The sequence below is a fragment of the Megalobrama amblycephala genome, linkage group LG9 (assembly GCF_018812025.1).
Source record: "Megalobrama amblycephala isolate DHTTF-2021 linkage group LG9, ASM1881202v1, whole genome shotgun sequence".
Classification (NCBI taxonomy): Eukaryota; Metazoa; Chordata; class Actinopteri; order Cypriniformes; family Xenocyprididae; genus Megalobrama; species Megalobrama amblycephala.
Window position 1 is genome coordinate 35,358,556 of NC_063052.1, and position 21,491 is coordinate 35,380,046.

Below are 21,491 nucleotides of genomic sequence, written 5' to 3' on the forward strand. Positions count from 1 at the left end.
CACAAAAATCAATTCTAAAATATTCTTAAAAAGAAAATCTCTTAAACAGTTTACCAGTTATTAGCAATCAGTGCATAATTCTCAAAGTGAGTGATAAAACGAATACAAAATCAAACCAAAAGAAATAAATTTTATCTCCCCTTCTGTTAAACCTCAATATCACAGCTCCTCAAATAATGTAGATAAATACATGGCAAAAATTACTGATACAAACAAAATAGAGAAAAATAAAACAGATACAACAACAATAAATCACAATTAATATTTCACAATGATCCAAGCTGCTTCACTGGAGAAGAATTCAAAGTACTGTAGGGCTGGGCGATATACCGCATGCGATTGTCACTCGCATTTCGTCAGTAAAGCCGGTTCCCTGATTACCGCTAAATCGCCATCACCTGCTTTCAAATGGAGCGGCATTTAATAGACAGAGCCATAGTTCACTGACAAGCTACGCCATATCGCGTTCATTATCGCAGATGAATCGCCTTCGATAATGAACGCGATATTGCAGGTTACTTATGATATTAAACAAAGTCCCAGCTTTCAAATTGTGTAATTTTTTTAAGAAGTTCGAACAATAAAAAAACGTTTTGTGGCTCTTTAATGTGTCGTGACAGATTGCTAAGCGCCTCAGTTCAAGCGGCTCTGAATCGATCATCTATTCTTACTAGTTAATTTATAGCATCAAATAAACATGAATGAACATGAGAAGGAATGTTGTTTCAAACGTGGAAAGACATCAGTACACACCATTTTTCAAGTACACCGAGGTTAATCTTCTAACCCCTGAATGCTTTGTCGGACAAAATGGCAGATTCAGCATTATGATTGGTTAGATCGCTTGTCAATCAAACTCCCAGCGAAGGGTCAATTGTGACTTTTTATCTCACAATTCTATTTTGTGAGTTTATACCTCACAATTCTGAATTTTTTCTCAGAATTGTGAGATATAAACTAGGAATTGAGCAAAAAAAAAGTCACTGCATGGCAGAAATAAGCTTTCATAGGTTCCACATGTGTAAAGGGGAAAACCATAGAGAAGCACAATCCAGCACACATTCCTCTTCCTCTCCATTAGCTCTTCTTCTCCCTTGTCCTGATCCAATTACTGCTTTCCTCCATCTATTCCTCTCCCTCACCCAGACATTATTTTTTTCTCTCTCTGCTTCTCTGAGTTGATCTGCATCCACACTAAACAAAACCAACTGAAAGAGTCCTATTTTACTGTAGCCTCCAACTGAGACTGGAAACTATTTCTCAATATGTTTAGTAATCAGTTAAAAATGCTTGTCAATTGTTTCAGTATTTGTTTCATATATATTTTTCAATACTTTGAGCTGTCGTTGTTGCAAAAGTAGATGTTTTATTTATTTTATATTTAAAGATTGCAACATTAGGTCTTCATTTCTGACTTGCTGTGTTTATTGCAAATGAGATGAGAAAGATCTTTCTTTAAGCCTTTTAGAAATGTGTTCATTGACTGCATTTTGTGTGAAAACCACATTAATGTTAATGGTATGACCACAACAGACGATGTTGTGCTAAAAGAGTTTTAAAAATGAGACTAAAGATTGGACAAAAGTTTGTTAGCAATTGAAAAAAAAAAAAAAAAAAAAAAAAAAAAACTGTAAACAATCATATTTTTACATTAAAATTTGCAATTACAGCTAGAAATTATAGACTAACAATGAAAAAGAAATTATGAAAAAGCAAAACATGTTTTTAGATTTTTAATTACATAAATGATTATTTCAAAATATATATCATTGTGTATTTCATATTAGGTAAATTCATTTATTGTATTTGACAAGTGTGATGATCAGTGGAGTTGAGTTTTTACCTCCATCTTTAGTGCCTGGGTTAAAATATGGATAGAGTTTCCCAGTGAAAGACTGACCAGTGAAAGAGTAGATATGAGAGCTGGACTCCACATCATAAAAGGAGACCAGACCCTCCTCATAATCCACAAACACACCGACCCGCTGCGGCTTCACTCTCAGAGACAGAGAGACAGGAGGACCAGCCCTGGCTTTGTATTCATTCTCATTCCTCAGCCACACAGTCCAGAATCCATTACTGGGAGTCAGTATGATATCTCCCTTTCTGTTAATGGATTCTCTGGCCACTCCTAAGGTCCATTTAGTCTTCCCCTTCACCTGCACCTCAAAATAAAATCTCCCTGAGGAGAATCCCTCCTTTCCCAGGACACTTAAACTTTTATTAAATCTCTCTGGTTTGTCTGGGAGTTTCTGTCTAATGTCTCCATGTCTCACTTGTTTTCCATCATCAGATAGGATGAGAGTAGGATGAGCTGTATCAGGATCCAGAGTCACATCCACTGAGAAAACAGAGAATATGAATCACAAATTCACAAAACAGACATTTTGTTTTTAATATTTAATCCATCTCTGGTGAAAAAAAGTATGCTAAGTATACTTGCAGCCAGACTAATTATCAAAATACTTCACAAATTTTATTGACATAGACCTCATGTGTAATATGATAGATTCATCCTTACTGCTACTATAATGCAATATATTGTTAGTCTCAAGAGTATTTACATTAGCCAATAAATAAGTAGATCCGCATTTAGAATGTGATTGCCCTAATGAAATAGGGGTAGAATTTTTGTTTAGTGTGCCAGAGGTTTTGGGTTCTAATCTGCCCTCGTGTAATTTATTTTTTTTTTTTTTCTCATTAAAACCAAAGATGTTCATCAGTGATTGTATATCAAGAGCAGAAACACGTTTATGTGCATTTTGTTTTGTGATTTCACCGGAACGAATAGAGTCTCCGGCTGCAACAGCATTAAGCAATGGATTGAAGCGCTTGTCTGCGTGAAGACTGCGCAGTGTGCACGAGCGCCAAGAGAACACTGTTGCGCCACTAATAACAGCAGCAACGAGCACCCAACATGATTCTAAAAACAACACATCCCAGCACCAGACTGCCTATTATTTAACACAAACGAACAAACTGCTAATCAACCAGAGATGTTTCTTTTGTATTAGTATACATCTGTGCCGTGAAATGTTTCAAAAAGTGGTGGGGACATGTACCACCTGCAAATTACGCCTATGATAGTTAGTGTACTGTACTTTTGTGTGCTAAATTGGAACAACTTCAAGTATATTTAGTACACTTTAAATATATGCCTGTGTAGGGACTAATTACATGCTTGATTAGTGATATTAAAGTGTACTTTATTTGTGTTATACTTTATTTGTGATTTAAGTACATTACAAATGAATTACGAGTGTCCTCCGAACACACAAGTAAAATAATATATTTATAGTATATTGCAGGTAAGAGTATACTGTGTGCTCAGTACCTTTGGCTTATTCTAAATATCAAAAATGACACACTTGTCAATAACAATATACTTTATTACTCAGCTATACTTTGTACAATATATAGTAGTCAACATGTGAAGTGGAACAGGCCCGAAGTGTCAATATTTTGTGTGGCCACCATTATTTTCCAGCACTCCCTTAACCCTCTTGGGCATGGAGTTCACCAGAGCTTCACAGGTTGACACTGGAGTCCTCTTCCACTCCTCCATGACATCACGAATCTGGTGGATGTTAGAGACCTTGCGCTCCTCCACCTTCCATTTGAGGATGCTCCACAGATGCTCAATAGGGTTTAGGTCTGGAGACATGCTTGACCAGTCCATCACCTTTACCCTCAGCTTCTTTATCAAGGCAGTGTTCATCTTGGAGTTGTGTTTAAGGTCGTTATGTTGGAATACTGCCCTGCTGCCCATGTTCTGCTTCAGTATGTCACAGTACATGTTGGCATTCATGGTTCCCTCAATGAACTGTAGCTCCCCAGTGCTGGCAGCACTCATGCAGCCCCAGACCATGACACTCCCACCACCATGCTTGACTGTAGGCAAGACACACTTCTCTTTGTACTCCTCACCTGGTTGCCGCCACACACGCTTGACACCATCTGAACCAAATAAGTTTATCTTGGTCTCATCAGACCACAGGACATGATTCCAGTAATCCATGTCCTTAGTCTGCCTGTCTTCAGCAAACTGTTTGCAGGTTTTCTTGTGCATCATCTTTATAAGAGGCTTCCTTCTGGGACGACAGCCATGCAGACCAATTTGATGCAGTGTGCGGCATATGGTCTGTGCATTGATAGGCTGACCCCCCACCCCAATGCTGGCAGCACTCATACGTCTATTTCCCAAACACAACCTCTGGCTATGACGCTGAGCATGTGCACTCAACTTCTTTGGTCGACCATGGCAAGGCCTGTTCTGAGTGGAACCTGTCCTGTTAAACCACTGTATGGTCTTGGCCACCGTGCTGCAGCTCAGTTTCAGGGTCTTGGCAATCTTCTTATAGCCTACGCCATCTTTATGTGGAGCAACAATTCTTTTATTCAGATCCTCAGAGAGTTCTTTGCCATGAGGTGCCATGTTGAACTTCCAGTGACCAGTATGAGAGAATATATATTATATGTGTGTGTGTTTTGTTGCATTTTATTTGTCAATAGTTTGTTTCTTGTTTTTTATTTGAAAATGTCTTTGAGCTACGTGCTTTATGATCATGATTTTAAGTTCTTCTTTTATTGAATTATTAAAAAGCATTGTTTGTTTTGTCGCTGAAAATACTCAAATCAATGCATGTTATTAGGATTAATTCATGTTTTAATAGGCTATGTTTCTGCATACATTATTAAATGTGCCATCGAACGTTTTTTTACAAGATTTAATATAAGTCTAAGGTGTCCCCTGAATGTGTCTGAAGTTTCAGCTCAAAATACCCCATTTTAACTGCCTATGTTGGGGCATAATTAGAAATGCGCCATAATTAGAAAGGCTGCGGCCCCTTTAATTGCTCGCGCTCTCCGCCCCCTCCCGAGCTCTCGACTCTATCATTGCATAAGCAAAGTTCACACAGCTAATATAACCCTCAAAATGGATCTTTACAAAGTGTTCGTCATGCATGCTGCATGCATACATCGGATTATGTGAGTATTGTATTTATTTGGATGTTTACATTTGATTATGAATGAGTTTGAGGCTGTGCTCCATGGCTAACGGCTAATACTACACTGTTGGAGAGATCCATAAAGAATGAAGTTGTGTTTATGAATTATACAGACTGCAAGTGTTTAATAACGATGGCTCTTGTCTCTGTAAATACAGTAATAAACGATGGTAACTTTAACCACATTTAACAGTACATTAGCAACATGCTAACGAAACATTTAGAAAGACAATTTACAAATATCACTAAAAGTATCATGTTATCATGGATCATGTCAGTTATTATCGCTCCATCTGCCATTTTTCGCTATTGTCCTTGCTTGCTTACCTAGTCTGATGATTCGGCTGTGCACAGATCCAGACATTAATACTGGCTGCCCTTGTCTAATAACTTGAACATGAGCTGGCATATGCAAATATTGGGGGCGTACATATTAATGATCCCGACTGTTACGTAACAGTCGGTGTTATGTTGAGATTCGCCTGTTCTTCGGAGGTCTTTTAAACAAATGAGATTTATATAAGAACGAGGAAACAATGGAGTGTGAGACTCACCTCTAATATAAATGGTAGTACATAGCTAACATAAATTGAGATCACAATAGCAGCAGTATCCATAAAAACTAGAATAATTTATTAGATCAACTGCAGCTGGTTGAGCGTCCACAAAGCGTCAGTAAGCAACCAGTCATGATCACATTTCTTTTGACTGCTTTTATTGGGATAAACCCACCTAAAACATCAATTATACAAAAGAATAGAGTCATAAGAATATATTCATAATAATAAAATAATGTATTTCCATGCAGCAAGAGTGATACTCGCAGCATTATACTCGCAGCTTAACCGGGGCTGGACTGAGCGTCAGTAAGCAACCAGTCGTGATCACGGTCATTGAATTATACTCAAAATTAACTTTAAATATAATCACTATAACTCACTATAACTTAAGGATATTAAATAATGTTTTTTTTTTAAATATATACTTTCAATGCATTGTTACAATGAGTATTTTGAGCATACAGTTTAAAATATACCTAAAATATATTTTAAAGTAATGTTCAAATAAGTACACTTTACAAAAATACACAGAACATTCATTTTAAGTATATTTTTCTAAAATATTTTTTAGAAAATATACTGGATTACAATTATTATAAAGTATGTTAAAAGTTGTATTGTGACACACACTGTACCTGCATACTGCTGCATCCTCTTCAGCTCTGTAAAGACACATGACAAAACAACATTAGATCTTTCACATGCTTGTGTGGAATTATAGACAAGATTTAAAGTTTTATTTAAGAATTGTGTACAACATGTTTTATCTGATTGATGTGCAGTGCGTGTCCTAGACCTCTGGGGGCCCCAAGCAAAACTTGGGGGCCCCAGTCAGCGTGTTCATAAAAACCCCAAAATGACCCCCAACCCCTTAATTTTTTCTTTCACAGCAGTTTCACTGTCAACAAACAACTGGGAGTTGAAACGTTCAGTAATACAACTAAAAAAAATGTAGGACAAATACAACAGAATAAAAGATATGAATGTAATGAACAATTTAGCCTACTACTAATAGCAGCCTACTATTCAGAAATTGTTTAAAATAATCAAATGTTAAAAAAAAAACAAAAAAACTGCATAGTCTTCACTCTATGAATTAAATATAGGCCTATACTGATTCTTAAAGTTATTAATGTTATTCAGTGAAGAGCAGGAAATGACTTTCATTTTCTATCGTTGTTTGATTAATATTAAATCACAGAGACAGCAGCGGGTTTATTAGTCTGCTGTCACTTTAAGACCAAATGCACAGATCTACTGCCACCTTCACATGCTTTTTTTCTTACTTCCCACTTCTGAAGTTGTGATTACGAGCTCATCGTATTTAAATTTTGACTTGGAGCGTTCATGTCCAATTTTTTAATATTGGAAATTGGTGTTTACGATAATTCCGACAGCACATGAAGGCAGCATAATACACTGAGAAGCATTTAATTACTTTCCCAGCTGATTATGTTCACTGAAGACATAACTGAATGCGTTTAACCAGATCAACTCTGCTTCAAACACCATATCAGCTTTCTTTAGGTTGTTTTCTTCAAAATGAGGGCATGCATGGCCAAACGAGACTGTAATATGTCTCAGATGTGCCTATCAAAACAAGTGTTGCAGCCAAAAGCTTTTATTACCCTTTTCAATGACCTTTGTAAATCGCGATTGTTAATGACATCATCACGCTGTTATGAAACATAAGGATGCAACCCAGGTAAAGTATAAACAACTGGTTTATTTGCAGAAGTATGGCAACAGCAATGAAAGCAGGTAAGTGACTGAAGTTTGGAGAGCTCATGGATGGATAACCAGATGAATAATAGTCTTGTCTCAGAGCTTGATCGTCTGAGTGACTGTATCTGGCAGCCACACTAGCTTTGACGTGGTCAGAAAAACTGCTTTACAATGTGGGAGAAGATCCTGATTTTGAGAACTGTGAGGGGGGTGAATTTTTCCCTAACTCATCCGTTTAAATTATATTAAGCCTTAAAAATAACAATAAAGCCTTAAATCACAAACTAAACACATGCAAGCGTGAGAACAATCCCCCCCAACCCCACCCCACCACTTGGGTGCTGAACCTTTTCTTGATAAATGCAATACATATTTTAATTTATAGATTTGAATCTACGATAAAACACCAAAAATAAATCTTTAATAAACAATGTCCGATTACCTGTGGCAGTTGTTTTCACAAATGATCGAATGGAGTAAAAGAATATATATAAGCAGCGTATTTTGCGTGCTGTCCAAGGGGATTGAGGGCTCCAAGCTTAGAATTTAGCCCAAGTTCTCCCCATATCCCCAGGACCCCAGCCGAGACTGAGCAGAGTGGTGAAGGGATGCAGAAAACTGTCGAGGTAACTAGTGAGTCGGCTCTCATTAGCTGATTAGTGCTCCTCCCAAACTTTGTTTATAAAACATGATTTGTCACTTGAATTCTGCATTCTCTCGAGATGCAAACATGTAAGAGGCGGACAATTACAGTTCAAAAGTTACTAACATAAACATGTGAAAGTTTGGAAAGTTGGTTGCGCTAGAGGGATTGATGTAGAGACTCCAAAATTGGTGTGGTTAATGTTGGGACTGACCTCTGTCAATGTGCCATAATTCACAACTTTCCCGCAAGCGGTTCTGTGGGCTGTCATAGACTTCCAGAGCGGAAATGAAAGAAGTAGAATAACAATAGGAACACCAACGATTACAATAGGTGCAATATTCTACCACTGTGTTCAAATTTAGAGCATTTTCTGTAAAATGAGACCATTTTTATCCATTTACTCCAATGTATACGAGTAGGGTGCTCTTTTAAATTCAGGTAGCCTATGCCCAATTCTTTCAGAAATCAAAAATTGAGATGGCAAAAGTACATTTAGAAACACCAATGTCTCCTTTCAGTTAAAGCAGAACTTAGTAAGATTTGCTAAGCTCCCCCTACAGGTTCCTTCAGTGAATCACACTGTCGTAAATACTCCAAGCGCAGCTCTGGACTACAACGACAACAACGCTCACCAGCGCAGTAGTTTTGCAAATACTGTACAAGAAAGAGGAGGTGGGTAATTTGCAAATACAGTACAAGAAATCTTGATGGAGGTGGGTAATTTTTGAAATTGTCTTATAAAGTCATAATATATACATTGTTTTTGAATTACCATAAAGCATTTTGTCACTCTCGTGTGAGCGTGAACATGAGGCGAGATTGTGTCGGGTCGATGCAGCTCAACTTGCAAGTGCTGTTTTCTGGCGTAGACGTGCCAGAGGGGGTTAGTGCACGCCTCAAACACACCACAAGTCAATTAACCATCGTAAGGACTTAGAAAACTATTTATGAAGGTAAAAAAGTTACTTAGTTCTGCTTTAAATCTCAATAAGTTTTGTTAAGAAGGAGATTTCAAGTAGATTCTTTTTTTCCCCTGTTTACTGCCACCTAGTGGAATCAAAAGAAGCTTCAGAGTCATAGACCAAATGAGTCCTAAATTACAGACTCTCAAATATAAAGAAAATCTATAAAAAAATATCAAAAACTGACTTTTTATCTGTGTTTATCATTAAATTATGAATACAAAAATACAATAAAATATATACAATATATTCCACCACTGTGTTAAAATTTAGAGGATTTTCTGTAAAATGAGACCATTTTTTATAAATTTACTCCAATGTATGTGGGTAGAGCACTCTTTTAAATTCAGATGTGCCTCTAAAAATCCAAAATATGCTGTAGAGCTGAAGAGTTAAAAATTCCCCAAGACAGACATTTTGTCATATTTTTCCATGTATTTGTCAGTTTAAACTCTTTCTTCATGGCTGAAAAGACAACTAAGTAAAGGATAAACTAGAAGCCATTTAGAAAATTGAAGTCAGAACAGAAGTTTATGGCATTTTTAAATGGTCAATAAATAAATAAATAAATAAATAAATAATGAAAATGTCAAATAAAAGCCAACTCACCATCATGAAGTTGAAGCTGTTCTTTAACTCTGGTGTAGTTGGTTCTAAGTTCCTCTTGTTCTCTTATCATAACTTGAAGAAAATGGGGAAAATGCAGATAAAGTTACTCACATGGTCAGTTCAGTGAACACTCAACACTGGTAACAAACATGTCTCTGCTCTACTGTTTATGAAATATAGTTTTCTCACCTGTGCTGTTGATCACTTGAGCAGCAAGTTGTTCATTCAGTGATTCAAAATCGGCAAGCTTATTATTATCTGATTAAGACAAAAGCAACAGTGGAAAAGTATCATGCAGGGTGCTGGAAGGGCCGGCAACTGTGGTGTTTTGGTAGATACCCCCAATTCATCAGTTCAGTTCTGACGTAGCGTCACATATGGCCGACTGAAATCTGAAAGTCTCGGTTACATATGTAACCCTCATTCCCTGAAGGAGGGAATGGAGATGTTATGTCCTGTTACATCCTAGGCTGTTCTCATATCATTTGTTGTGAGAAAATGCTTGTGTGGCCTGTGTTGTGCTCTCTCTTTCTCTCCCTCACACTTTCACTCAGGCTAATTACCATCAGCTGCAACTCGTTGTGAGCAGGGCTGCATTCCACTCCAGTTTTAAACGCAACTTCCCTAAACACTTCCCCTAGGGGGAATCCCTGCTGCCATTTTGAAAAGGAAGAGGAAGAGGAGGACGACAAGGATGAGGGGCAAGGAGACAAGGAGTCTCAGATTAAATTCATGCCACTATTGACCATGTCCTTGTCCATGATATGACTATGAGGAAGGCTGGGCTATGAGTTCAGCCAAACTTAAGTTCCTTCACCGTCGCCTCGATCATATCTTCAAGGAGGGAAACAGGTGTACTCTACTGTAACTTTTAAGTGCTGTATTCTGTTACAACACATGCATCAAAGTGCGTTACATACAGGCAGAGTTTCTGTCTGCTTAAATTTTGTAAAAAGGATGTGTTACAGTTACAGTAATCAGTACTTCTGTTTTTGTGACCTATACTCATTTGCTTTGTGCCAGCAATGGTTTCTTAATTTGCCCACCAGTTTATCCTTGTGAGGGTAATTAAAAGGTATTGTACCCTTCTAATGTTGAGTTTTTTACCTGTGGGTAACTAAAAGGTATTGTATCACTTTTATTAGCTCCGTTTACTAGTTTATGGTTAAGTGGGAAATGTACAGGGATAGTGCCTTTTTATTTTGTGTGTAATATTTTCTCCTGTTTTTGGTTAGAGAGGAAGTTCAGGGAAGTTTATGTTGTTGATTTTCATCTTTGTTTTTATGCAGGGTAGGTAGTTCCTCTAAACCTTAGTGAGCTTCTCTTGTTTATTATTTTAGGCCATACTCACTCCTGAAGATTTAGTCCCATATTTTTGTTCAGCTTTATGGTATATGAAGAAAATATATTTTTTTTACTTTTCCTTAAAGTTGTTATGTTTTCCCACTGAGGCTGAACTGAGGCTCCAGACCCCTAGACTGGGAGAGGAACATAACAGGTCCTGTCGCCACAGTTGCTTACTAAGCTTGGCTCCTCAGCAGAAAGCAAAAATTTGAAGCACCTGTTGCTCATTATATACTCGCAATGTGAGGTGGAGCAACAGATGCAAAACTCACATGCCAATGTGCATTGGCTCATTTAGTTAGACTTGAAGTAGATTGGTCTCTCAAGCGATCCCCCAAATCACCGGTTCAGTTCTGACGTAACGTCTCCGTTCCTTCCTTCAGGGAACGAGGGTTACATACGTAACCCAGACATTTTCAGGCTAAATTAATATCAGTTTACACTTTCAATATGGAGGCTTGTTTGGCAATACTTGAAAACAGCTTTGCTGAAAAGTATGATTTTACCAATAAAAAGCTACTAAAAATTGCATTGCAAGTTGTAATGAAGCTACTACACTGAGATGAAGTAGAAGTATTTACATTAACTCAGTCAATGCACTTTGAACAAAGGAAATATCTATATCGGTTATACTCACAAAGGATCCAGAGAGCGCAGAGACCCCCGAGAGCAAAAACGAACGTCAAACCCAGAAGAATCAGAAGAGCTTTAGTCCACTTAGAGGGACTGTCTTTCCTCTCACTTTCCAGTTCTTCAGTGAAATTACCTGTGGTTAGAAATTTGATGAGAAAAAAGGAAATTATTTCTGAACCCTTGAATAATTGCAACATTTCTGTCTGGAACTATTCCTGAATTTACGCAGGGTTTATTTCTGTAAAATAAATTTTGATCAGAATATATTTTCAACACATTGACCCAACCAGACATTTTAATAATTGTATTCTAGAACTCAGTTCAACCTTTCATTTAAAATCTACCTTCATGGTATGACTCTTGTCTGAATGTTTACCGGTGTGTTTTTAATGCAATCATTGTTACCCAAAAAATATGAAAAATATTTATTGAAATTTTAGATTGAAGGATATACAGTAATTCACAAATATTGTTCGAAGTTTCAAATTTGATTTGTGTGATTCGTCTGGACCTGAGAACGTTTGAGGATGATCATCCTGGTTCCCTACCCCGTATGCTGGGTTAAATATGGACAAACCCAGGGATTGGGTTGTTTTCACCCAGCCATTTTTTTCAACCAATTTTGGATTTATTTTTTTATCCAGCAATATAGTAATATAGTAAAAGGCATGTTTGTGCTCACCCCCAAATAGGGGCACATTTGTGGAGTATTTTAAGCTGAAACTTGACCAGACCAGAGACTTATATTACATCTTGAGAAAGAAGGCATAATAGGTGCCCTTTAACCCAACCTGCTGGGTTTGTCCATATATAACCCAACATAGGTTGTTTTTAACCCAGCATTTTTTAGAGTGAAGTCTTTAGAGAAAAGGGCAGAAGATTTTGATTTATGTTAAATAAGATAACTTTTGTGCATTGTGTTGAATAAGAATGAGATTGGGTGACCAAGTTAAACAGAAATTTTGATTTGAACAGGCACATAACAGATATCTTACAGTAATTTTAGTTTGTAGTAAAAGACAAAGAATTCTTTACTGTTACATTATAAACCATAAATCATAATTAGAGTAGTTTACTGCTCTTTCCTGCATTTTACAAAAAAAGAATCTGCATGCTTTTCTCCTGCAAAGAAGAAGCTTATTACAGCCCAGGCTCATTAGAAAAACGTTTCCGTGGCAACATTATTGCAAAACTCAAAATATGTTGCGTCATGCACGGTTTGTGACAATTTCAAAGTGAAATGTCCGGTGAGTGGTGCTAAAAACTTGTTTAGTTTTTCCGGAACAAATAAACGTGAATATTGCAACAGCTGTGTTCGACACAACTGGTTTCATAAGCGTTCACAATTTTCATTCAAATACCTCCCACCATACACATACATATATACATACAGGATCAGGGAAATAAAGTGTTGTATTTGTATATTGTCTGTTACAATGAATAATCAAAAACAGAAGGAGTTAAATTTAGCAAGAAAATGAAGAAAGCTTAGGGGAGATTTAAGCAACTTTTGTTTGTGAATGAAGAATTTTGCATACAAGACAAAAAAATTAACAACATATTCAAGGGACAGCATATTGGGTTTTCATAGTAAAAGATAACTTCTTTAAGGATGAAGGTATGGGTTACATGTGTAGGGGTAAAATTATAGGAACTTAAATCAGCCCAAAATGTATTGGTTAAATTCCAATCATAAAATAAATGGGCAGCTGTTTCTTCAACAAAACCACAAAAGGAGCAAGTTTCATCAATATCAGAATATTTAGAAATGGATGAGTTAATCCATGAGATTTTATGAAGAATTTTATAATGAATTTCTTTAACTTTGTTTGATATACAAAATTTACTTGGCAAAAGCCAGGCCTTTCTCCAATTTACATTTGTTACAAGAGAATCCCAATAGAATTTACCCCTTGGGGTAATCTTTCTCTTCATCTGAAAGATTGTACGAATATGTCTGTTGTTGCATTTACGATCTAAAAGATCAATACCGTCCAAGCTTAAAGCGGGATAAACACTGTTGCCTTTACTGAATTTAAGGTGATTTTTAATTAATTGGGTTAAGCCTGCTGGAGCAGCTTTTATTAAGGTGTTATATTATTTTGACGGGACTGGAAAGTTATGGAGATTCATAAATTGCACATAAGTTAGAATATTACCAAAATCATCAAAGACAGATAGAATGCAATTAAAGTTATTGTTAAACCATCTAGAAAAGAAGAGAGACTTATTTCTAACAGTTATATCAGCATTATTCCAAAGGAGAACTTTGTGGAAAGCTGTGGACAAAACACAATTTCCATTAAAGGCAAGGCAAGGCAATTTTATTTGTATAGCACATTTCATACACAATGGTAGTTCAAAGTGCTTTACATAAAGAAGAATAATAAAAATAGAACATAAGGAATAGAAATAACAGTAAAAACAGAGAATTTTGCTATCTGGATGGATGAGCTAGGAAGTCTCAGGGAGTTTTTTTTGTTGTTGTTGTTGTTGTTGTTGTCCATCAGAGTGGATCTAAACGGATCTATCCATCAGAGCAGATCTGAATGGATCTTCCTCACACGACAGGACTGCTACCTGTTAAGGCACTTCAAACTGATACACAAAGTTTCAATCTCCCCTTTTGCCAAGACACCTCAAACTGCAACACACAGCCCTAATCCCCCCTTCCGGAGATATCTTATCTGTGCAACACAGTTCAAATTTCCCCTTTGGAAATTTCCCCCTTTGGAAAGTGTCCTGACTGTAATCCAGAGATATCTTAACCATGCACCACAGCTCAAATTTACCCATGGTTTGTACCAAATTTTAACCTAATCACAAATGCTTTCTTCCTAATTCTCCCAGCTCTTTCAACCAGACAGCAATATTTAAAATGTAGCATTTAAAATTTTTTGTAGCAATTCTTCCAGTTAAAAAGAATGTTGGTGCCAAGATTTGTTGTTTGAGCACTGTGCTGATTTGCTGTAGTTAAAATTAGGAGATAAAATATAAAAGCAATAGAGCAAAGCGCGGAGCTGTAAGCAAGAGCGTCCGAACAGTAGCAAAGCAGGAAGTAGGAGTCAGAAAGAAGGCATTGTTGATGAAAGTTACTGTAAAATAAAAATTCCATTAAAAAAATGGTAATTTTCCGGCAGCTGCAGGGGCACCAGAAATATACCGTAAAATAACAGAAAATAAATGTCTCATATAAATACAGTAATTTTCTGTTCATAAAATACAGTTTATAACCATAATTTTACATAAAATCTTCTGTATTTTCTTTAGCTTTTTAATGTTTAATGAAGGACATTTAATTGTGTAAAAACAATAAAATTACCTATAAATAAGTTTGAATGCTGCTATATACAAATAACCAGTCTTAACTGCAAAAGAAAGTTTATTATTAGTTTTTTATTTAATAAAAAGCCAAAAACAGTTTTAAAACTAGTAATGGTTTCAATTGCAGCAGTATACTTAATATAACAATACAACAATTTGTTACAAAAGAAAAAAAAAAGTTACAGTCGAATAATAATTAAATAGTCTGCCTTCAAAACCTGACCACTGGTCGACAGATGAATTACAAGGATTTATTAAAAAAGAAACAATTAAACATTGCATCCTCCAAAACTTAACATCTGTTTCCCCTGAATTAATTTCTTGAAGAATGATAAGATCAGCTAAACTTCTTTTACAGAACAACAACAAAAAAAACTTTTCTTTTCAGATTGTCACGCAAACCTCTAACATTTAAAATTACAACCGACAAGGATTTAAACATATACTGCATAACAAGAACTCCAAACAAATTGAATAAAAATAAACAAAAGATTACCTTCCCTAGATTTAACCTAAATGTAAATGGAGAGGTGGATAACTTTCTTTTTGCCTCTTTTTCCCATTCATAAAGATGTAAGGTGAAATTATATACTTTTTCACTTAATTTTTAGTGTTATAACCAGTCTAAATAACAGGTTACATCACCACTTCACCTTTAATTCCCTGAAGAACAAAAACACACTACCACCTACACAGCTGCCATCTTGGCCTCCCCTATCAGGATATCCCTCATTACAGTTTTTTTTTTTTTCAACAGCTTACACACAAAATCCTTACTTGTCACACATTTTCTGAAACCTGACACTCAAACAGCAGACCCACACACCAAATCTGCAAAACCACACACTAATTCTTGGACTTTCACTCATTTTTCAATTTCATAAAACACTTTTTGCAAAACACAACACACAATTCTCATATGTAACACACAAAAATCTAACAGGAAGTATCTTAATTTCCTTTTTCAAACACAACCAATCAAAATGCCACACTAATTCATCAGTGCCTCACACTAACTCCTCACATGCACAAACACATTGCTCTACTTAACACCAACCAATCATGGCTTTAGAATAGGCCTATAAATAGGCCAAAGGTCAAGTTATAGGTTTTGAACAACTTTTCTGTTGTCTACTTGCTTCCATATTCATTATTTCTAAACCCTATTGAGGATTTTTTCCCCACATGGTGCTGGAAAGTGCATTGTCGTTGTCCCCATGCCAACATAACACTTCTTCAGGCAATGGAAGAGGCATGTGGAGAAACTGATGCTGCTTCCATCCAAGGTTGGATATGCAAGAGAGAATATAGTATGTGACGTGGAAGAAGTACTGTGGCTGGACCCAGCCAGGAGGAGAGATGGAACCTAGATACACCCAACCATCTCGCCCACCAACAAACATGCACACAACACACACATGTTGGGTTTCCATGTTTTATGGGGACATATCATTGGCATAATGGTTTTTATACTGTACAAACTGTATATTCTATCCCCCTACACTAACCTTACCACTAGACCTACCCATGACAGAAAACATTCTGCTATTTTAGATGTTCAGAAAACATCATTCTTTATGATTTATGTATAAGCTTGTTTCCTCACGGGGAATTTAAAAGTGTCCCCACAAAGTCAAAATGCACTGGTATTACTTTACCTGTGGGGACATTTGTGCTAGTTTTTTTGGTTGCTAGTTTTTTTTTTGGCCCAACTACACATGGTTGATGTATTTATTTTCTTTTGTACTGTGCAATACTGTATTCACAACCTGTATTCACAACTTACAGTAAAAAATAAATAAATAAATAAATCTTGCTTTCATGCTTACCTTGAATTTTTCAACATCTCTCTGCCAATTACTTTCAGTCTTGTACAGAAATGTACATAGCAGCTTTAGGTTTTGAATAACTGCGTGTATATGATATATCAAAATGTGTTTGCAAAGTAAGACAAATGTTTGCTTTTAAGATGTGTTTGTGATATTTTGAATGCAGTGTTTCATTTTGCAAGAGATGTGAGGCATTTTGCATTTTGTGTGTGCAATTCTTGGATTTGTGTGTAAAGTTTTGAAAAAAAAAGAGACAAAGTTTGAAAATATGTGTACGCAGTTGAAAAAACTGTAAAGCCATGCAAGGCCTGTGACCGAATTGATGCAGGGTCTGTGCAAGGATGTATTCGCCATTCAAGAAGATTCTTCCTTTGCTGTCTTGCGAGAGAGGACATCACCTGTGATGTGGATGAAGTCCTATGGCCAGATCCAGCTAGGCCAAGAGATGATGCTTAGGTGTTTTTTCTATTATTTATTTTATTTTTAATTTTTTTTTTTTTTTTCATTTAAAGTCATGCTTTTGTTTTGTCTCCACAAATGTTTTTGTTCGTGTACTATATTGCATTTAGAGTATGTTCTGATTTTCATTGCAAAATGCAACCTTTGGAAAGGCATGGATGTATTGAATGGTTTTGCAATGTGGTGAGAAATACATATTTTCATCAATGTCCAGTACTAATCTTGTGGATGTGTGTGTGTGTGTGTGTGTGTGTGTGTTTTGTTTTGTTTTATTTTTTGACAATATATTCATGTACTTTAACATTATCTCTGAAAAAAATCTATCCCAGACTGTATCATTAGAAAATAATAAAATTTACAAGTGTTTAAGATTGAGAACAGCAGTGTGTAAATGAATCAAACAAAATCAGAATGTATGAACCATGTGTGTTCCATACAGTGTCAAAGTTGGGTTTTGTTAAATTAATGTAAAGTTTTGATTGAAGCATTTCTTTTTGCAAAAGAACTGAGGTGTGTGTGTGTGGATCTGTGAATTGTGTGTATTTTGACAAAATGAGCCTTGTTTTTAAAATTGTGCTTCAGCAATCATAAACTGTAAAACATCTCAAACATGCATTTTAGTCTGGGACTAGCTTACAGTTATTTTCAACAGCTTACACACAAAATCCTTACATTTCTGAAACCTGACACCAGAACACCAGAACCACACACCACATCTGCAAAACCAAACACTAATTCTCGGCCTTCAACTCAATTTCATAAAACACTTTTTGCAAAAACAAAACACAATTCTCTATGTAGCAGACAGAAATCTAACATAAGTATCTTAATTTCACAACCACTGTTTCTGTCCAACTACACATGGTTGATGTATTTATTTTCTTTTGTGTAATACTGTATTCATAACCACAAATGCTTACAGTAAAAAAAAAAAAAAAAAAAAAAAAAAAGAAGTTTGGTTTCAATCTTGCTTTCGTGTTTACCGTGAATTTTTCAAAATCTCTCGGCCAATTACTTTCAATCTCGTATACAGAAATGTACATTGGAGCTCATTAAAGAAGAGCTTTAGGTTTTGAATCACTGTGTGTATATGATATATCCAAATAGAATATGGAAAAGGTGTTTGCAACATAAGGCAAATGTTTGCTTTTGAGATGTGTTTGTGATATTTTGAATGCAGTGTTTCATTTTGTAAGAGATGTGAAGCATTTCTTGGATTTGTGTGTAAAGTTTTGAAAGTGTTTGTAAGCAGTTGAAAAAAAACTGTGAATCTTGTCTGTGAAACCAGAGGATAGTGTTATAGTGTGTAGTCACAAATGATAAACTTCACACCAGTTCACACACCATGGTTACTTGAAGCAAACTCTAATAAACTATAGCAAACTCAGATGAGGACGTTCAACCTGCCACGAGCTGCCGATACAATTCGACTCTGTGGTCATTAAATCCATCCTCTGCACTTCTATTAGTGCCTGGTTCAGCTCAGCTACCAAATCAGATCTCAAAAGACTGTGGCAGGTAGTCCGGACTGCTGAGCGAATCATTGGCACACCCCTCCCCACTCTCTAAGAACTGTATCATCCAGAATGAGTAAAAGAGATTGCAAAATCATTCTGAACCCTTCACACCCATGCCACTTCCTCTTTTGCTGTCTGGTTGGCACCACAACGGCCAGGCACAGGAACAGATTCTTCCCTCAGGCAATCCACCTTATGAACAGTTAATGCTCCCACAGGCAATAAACATGTGCAATACACAACACTATTTTTACATACATTTATTTAACACACCATACTTCTTAAAGGTGCCATCGAACGTTTTTTTGATGTAATAAAAAAAGATGTAATATAAGTCTAAGGTGTCCCCTGAATGTGTCTGTAAAGTTTCAGCTCAAAATAGATGTTTTTTTAAATTATTTTTTTTAACTGCCTATTTTGGTGCATAATTAGAAATGCGCCGATTCATGCTGCGGCCCCTTTAAATGCTCACGCTCTCCGCCCCCGGAGCTAAAGCTAACATTACACACTGTTGGAGAGATTTATAAGGAATGAAGTTGTGTTTATGAATTATACAGACTGCAAGTGTTTAAAAATGAAAATAGCGACGACTCTTGTCTCCGTGAACACAGTAATAAACGATGGTAACTTTAACCACATTTAACAGTATATTAGCAACACGCTAACGAAACATTTAGAAAGACAATTTACAAATATCACTAAAAATATAATGTTATCATGGATCATGTCAGTTATTATTGCTCCATCTGCCATTTTTCGCTGTTGTCCTTGCTTGCTTACCTAGTCTGATGATTCAGCTGTGCACAGATCCAGACGTTAATACTGGCTGCCCTTGTCTAATGCCTCGATCATGGGCTGGCATATGCAAATATTGGGGGCGTACATATTAATGATCCCGACTGTTACGTAACAGTCGTGTTATGTTGAGATTCACCTGTTCTTCGGAGGTCTTTTAAACAAATGAGATTTATATAAGAAGGAGGAAACAATGGAGTTTGAGACTCACTGTATGTCATTTCCATGTACTGAACTCATGTTATTTAACTATGCCAATATAAATTCAATTTTTAATTCTAGGGCACCTTTAATTACATTTCCTTGCATTTGTACATACTGTACATACTGTCTATTGTCAATTTTTTGTATGTTGTGTATTTTTTTAATATATTTTTTGTATATTGTTATTTCCTATTTACTTATTCTATTTTCATTCTTTTTATTATCTGTGCTGCACTGCCATTTTGTTTGTCATGTGGAAGTACAAACATACCTGGCAATAAATCTCTTTCTGATTCTGATATTTAAGATTTTGGCAGATGCTTTTATCCAAATATTATATTTCAATGTGAACTCTTTCTTCTTTCTGAATCCATTAGCTTGGTGTTGGTATCATCATGATCTACTCTCTGAGCTACAGGGAAGACAGAGCTTTTTTATTTAAATGACAGTGTTGACAGTATGATTCCCAGGGAATGAATGGATAATATGTACACCTTGAATGCAATGTAAGCCTCTTTGAACAAAAGTGTCTGCCAAATGTGTAACTGTTGAATGAACATAAGTAGCCTTACTGTTACTCCACATGTTAAATCTTGTAGAAATTCTAATGCATATACTGATAACATCTCCAGCCTTACCTTTGTATTGACAGCGCTTTTCATCTGAAGAAAGTATTGAAAGTATGAAATCAGTATTTTCATATATTGAATCCATTTCATGAGCCTGACAGAAGACGTGTCCGCTGAGACTTGAGTGCTGCTTGAGTTTGTTCAGAATAAGGAAGTCACATAAAATGTCATTCACATTCGTTTTTAAAAAATACTTACACAGATTGTTTTATTTAAACTATGGCTCCATTTCTCAAAACTCGACACACAAAAACACAAAACACACACACAAGATGCAAACGTCACACATATCTTGCAAAAGCAAACACTTCATGCAAAACTATATAAACTTTTCTAAAAATGCTACTTTTGCGTTGTCACTCTATACACAAACATAAAATGATTAGCAACATATAGGCCAAACTACACAAAGATGTGAAAAAAGATCTTGCATCTTTTGCTTGTTCGGTGTACATTAGAGCACACAGGAGTTGTATGTGTCACACGTACATGTATGTGCACAGATACACTGTATATTCATTTTGTATGCACAAATGATGAATTTTACACAGTTATGGAGTAACTTAACTGAATTAAGCTGAGTAATGACACTATTGGCTGTGTTAAAATTGCTTTACAGCAGAACCGTGATATATATATATATATATACCACCAAAATGAGAAAGGGATGGATTTTTTTCAATCACATTCAATCACACAGTTATGCTAGCTGTCACCAAGAACAGGGCTGTGTTCAGCCCTGACAAAACATTTTTAAACGGAAACGGTGGTGCTTTGACACCCTGTTCTGATGAAGCAAGAGTTGCTGAGAAGGCCATTACAGTTTTTCTCGATTGCTTAAACACATTTTTTTTTTTTAATTATGCCTCATATTCTCAAAACAGTAAACACAAATCCAAATCTCACCCAATTCCCCAAACATCCTATTTTCAGGTCAAAATGAAGCTCTACACTCAAAACCATTCGCTCTTGCTGAAAAACCAAACTTTGCCCTCAGACATCACACACAAGCCCTCAAAAACACACACACTACAACATAGTCTTACACACTGGTGAGATAAATTCAAAACAATACTACAAAAACCAAAAACCAGCAATAAGTTGTGTTGCTTGTGGTTCTCCCCCTCATGGAACTTTTCACATGATGAACACATGTGTATACATTTGCACATTTTTTATTCCTTAATGTACTGTAGAGTACAATACACCAAACAACAACAAAAAATATTCTGCCCCAGCATCACAT

At 36.1% G+C, this 21,491-nt stretch overlaps 1 protein-coding gene across 1 annotated transcript; it reads right to left on the reverse strand.

The window, feature by feature from the left end:
* Positions 1 to 1,735: 1,735 nt before the first annotated feature.
* LOC125276162 (erythroid membrane-associated protein-like) lies at positions 1,736 to 20,503 on the reverse strand. The gene is made up of 6 exons (XM_048203670.1): positions 20,255 to 20,503; positions 11,493 to 11,621; positions 9,701 to 9,769; positions 9,512 to 9,583; positions 6,205 to 6,231; positions 1,736 to 2,341 (listed from the first exon to the last, which is right to left on the reverse strand). Exons 1-6 carry the CDS (start codon positions 20,328 to 20,330, stop codon positions 1,794 to 1,796), a joined length of 921 nt encoding a protein of 306 aa, XP_048059627.1. The 5' UTR covers positions 20,331 to 20,503; the 3' UTR covers positions 1,736 to 1,793.
* Positions 20,504 to 21,491: the final 988 nt, after the last annotated feature.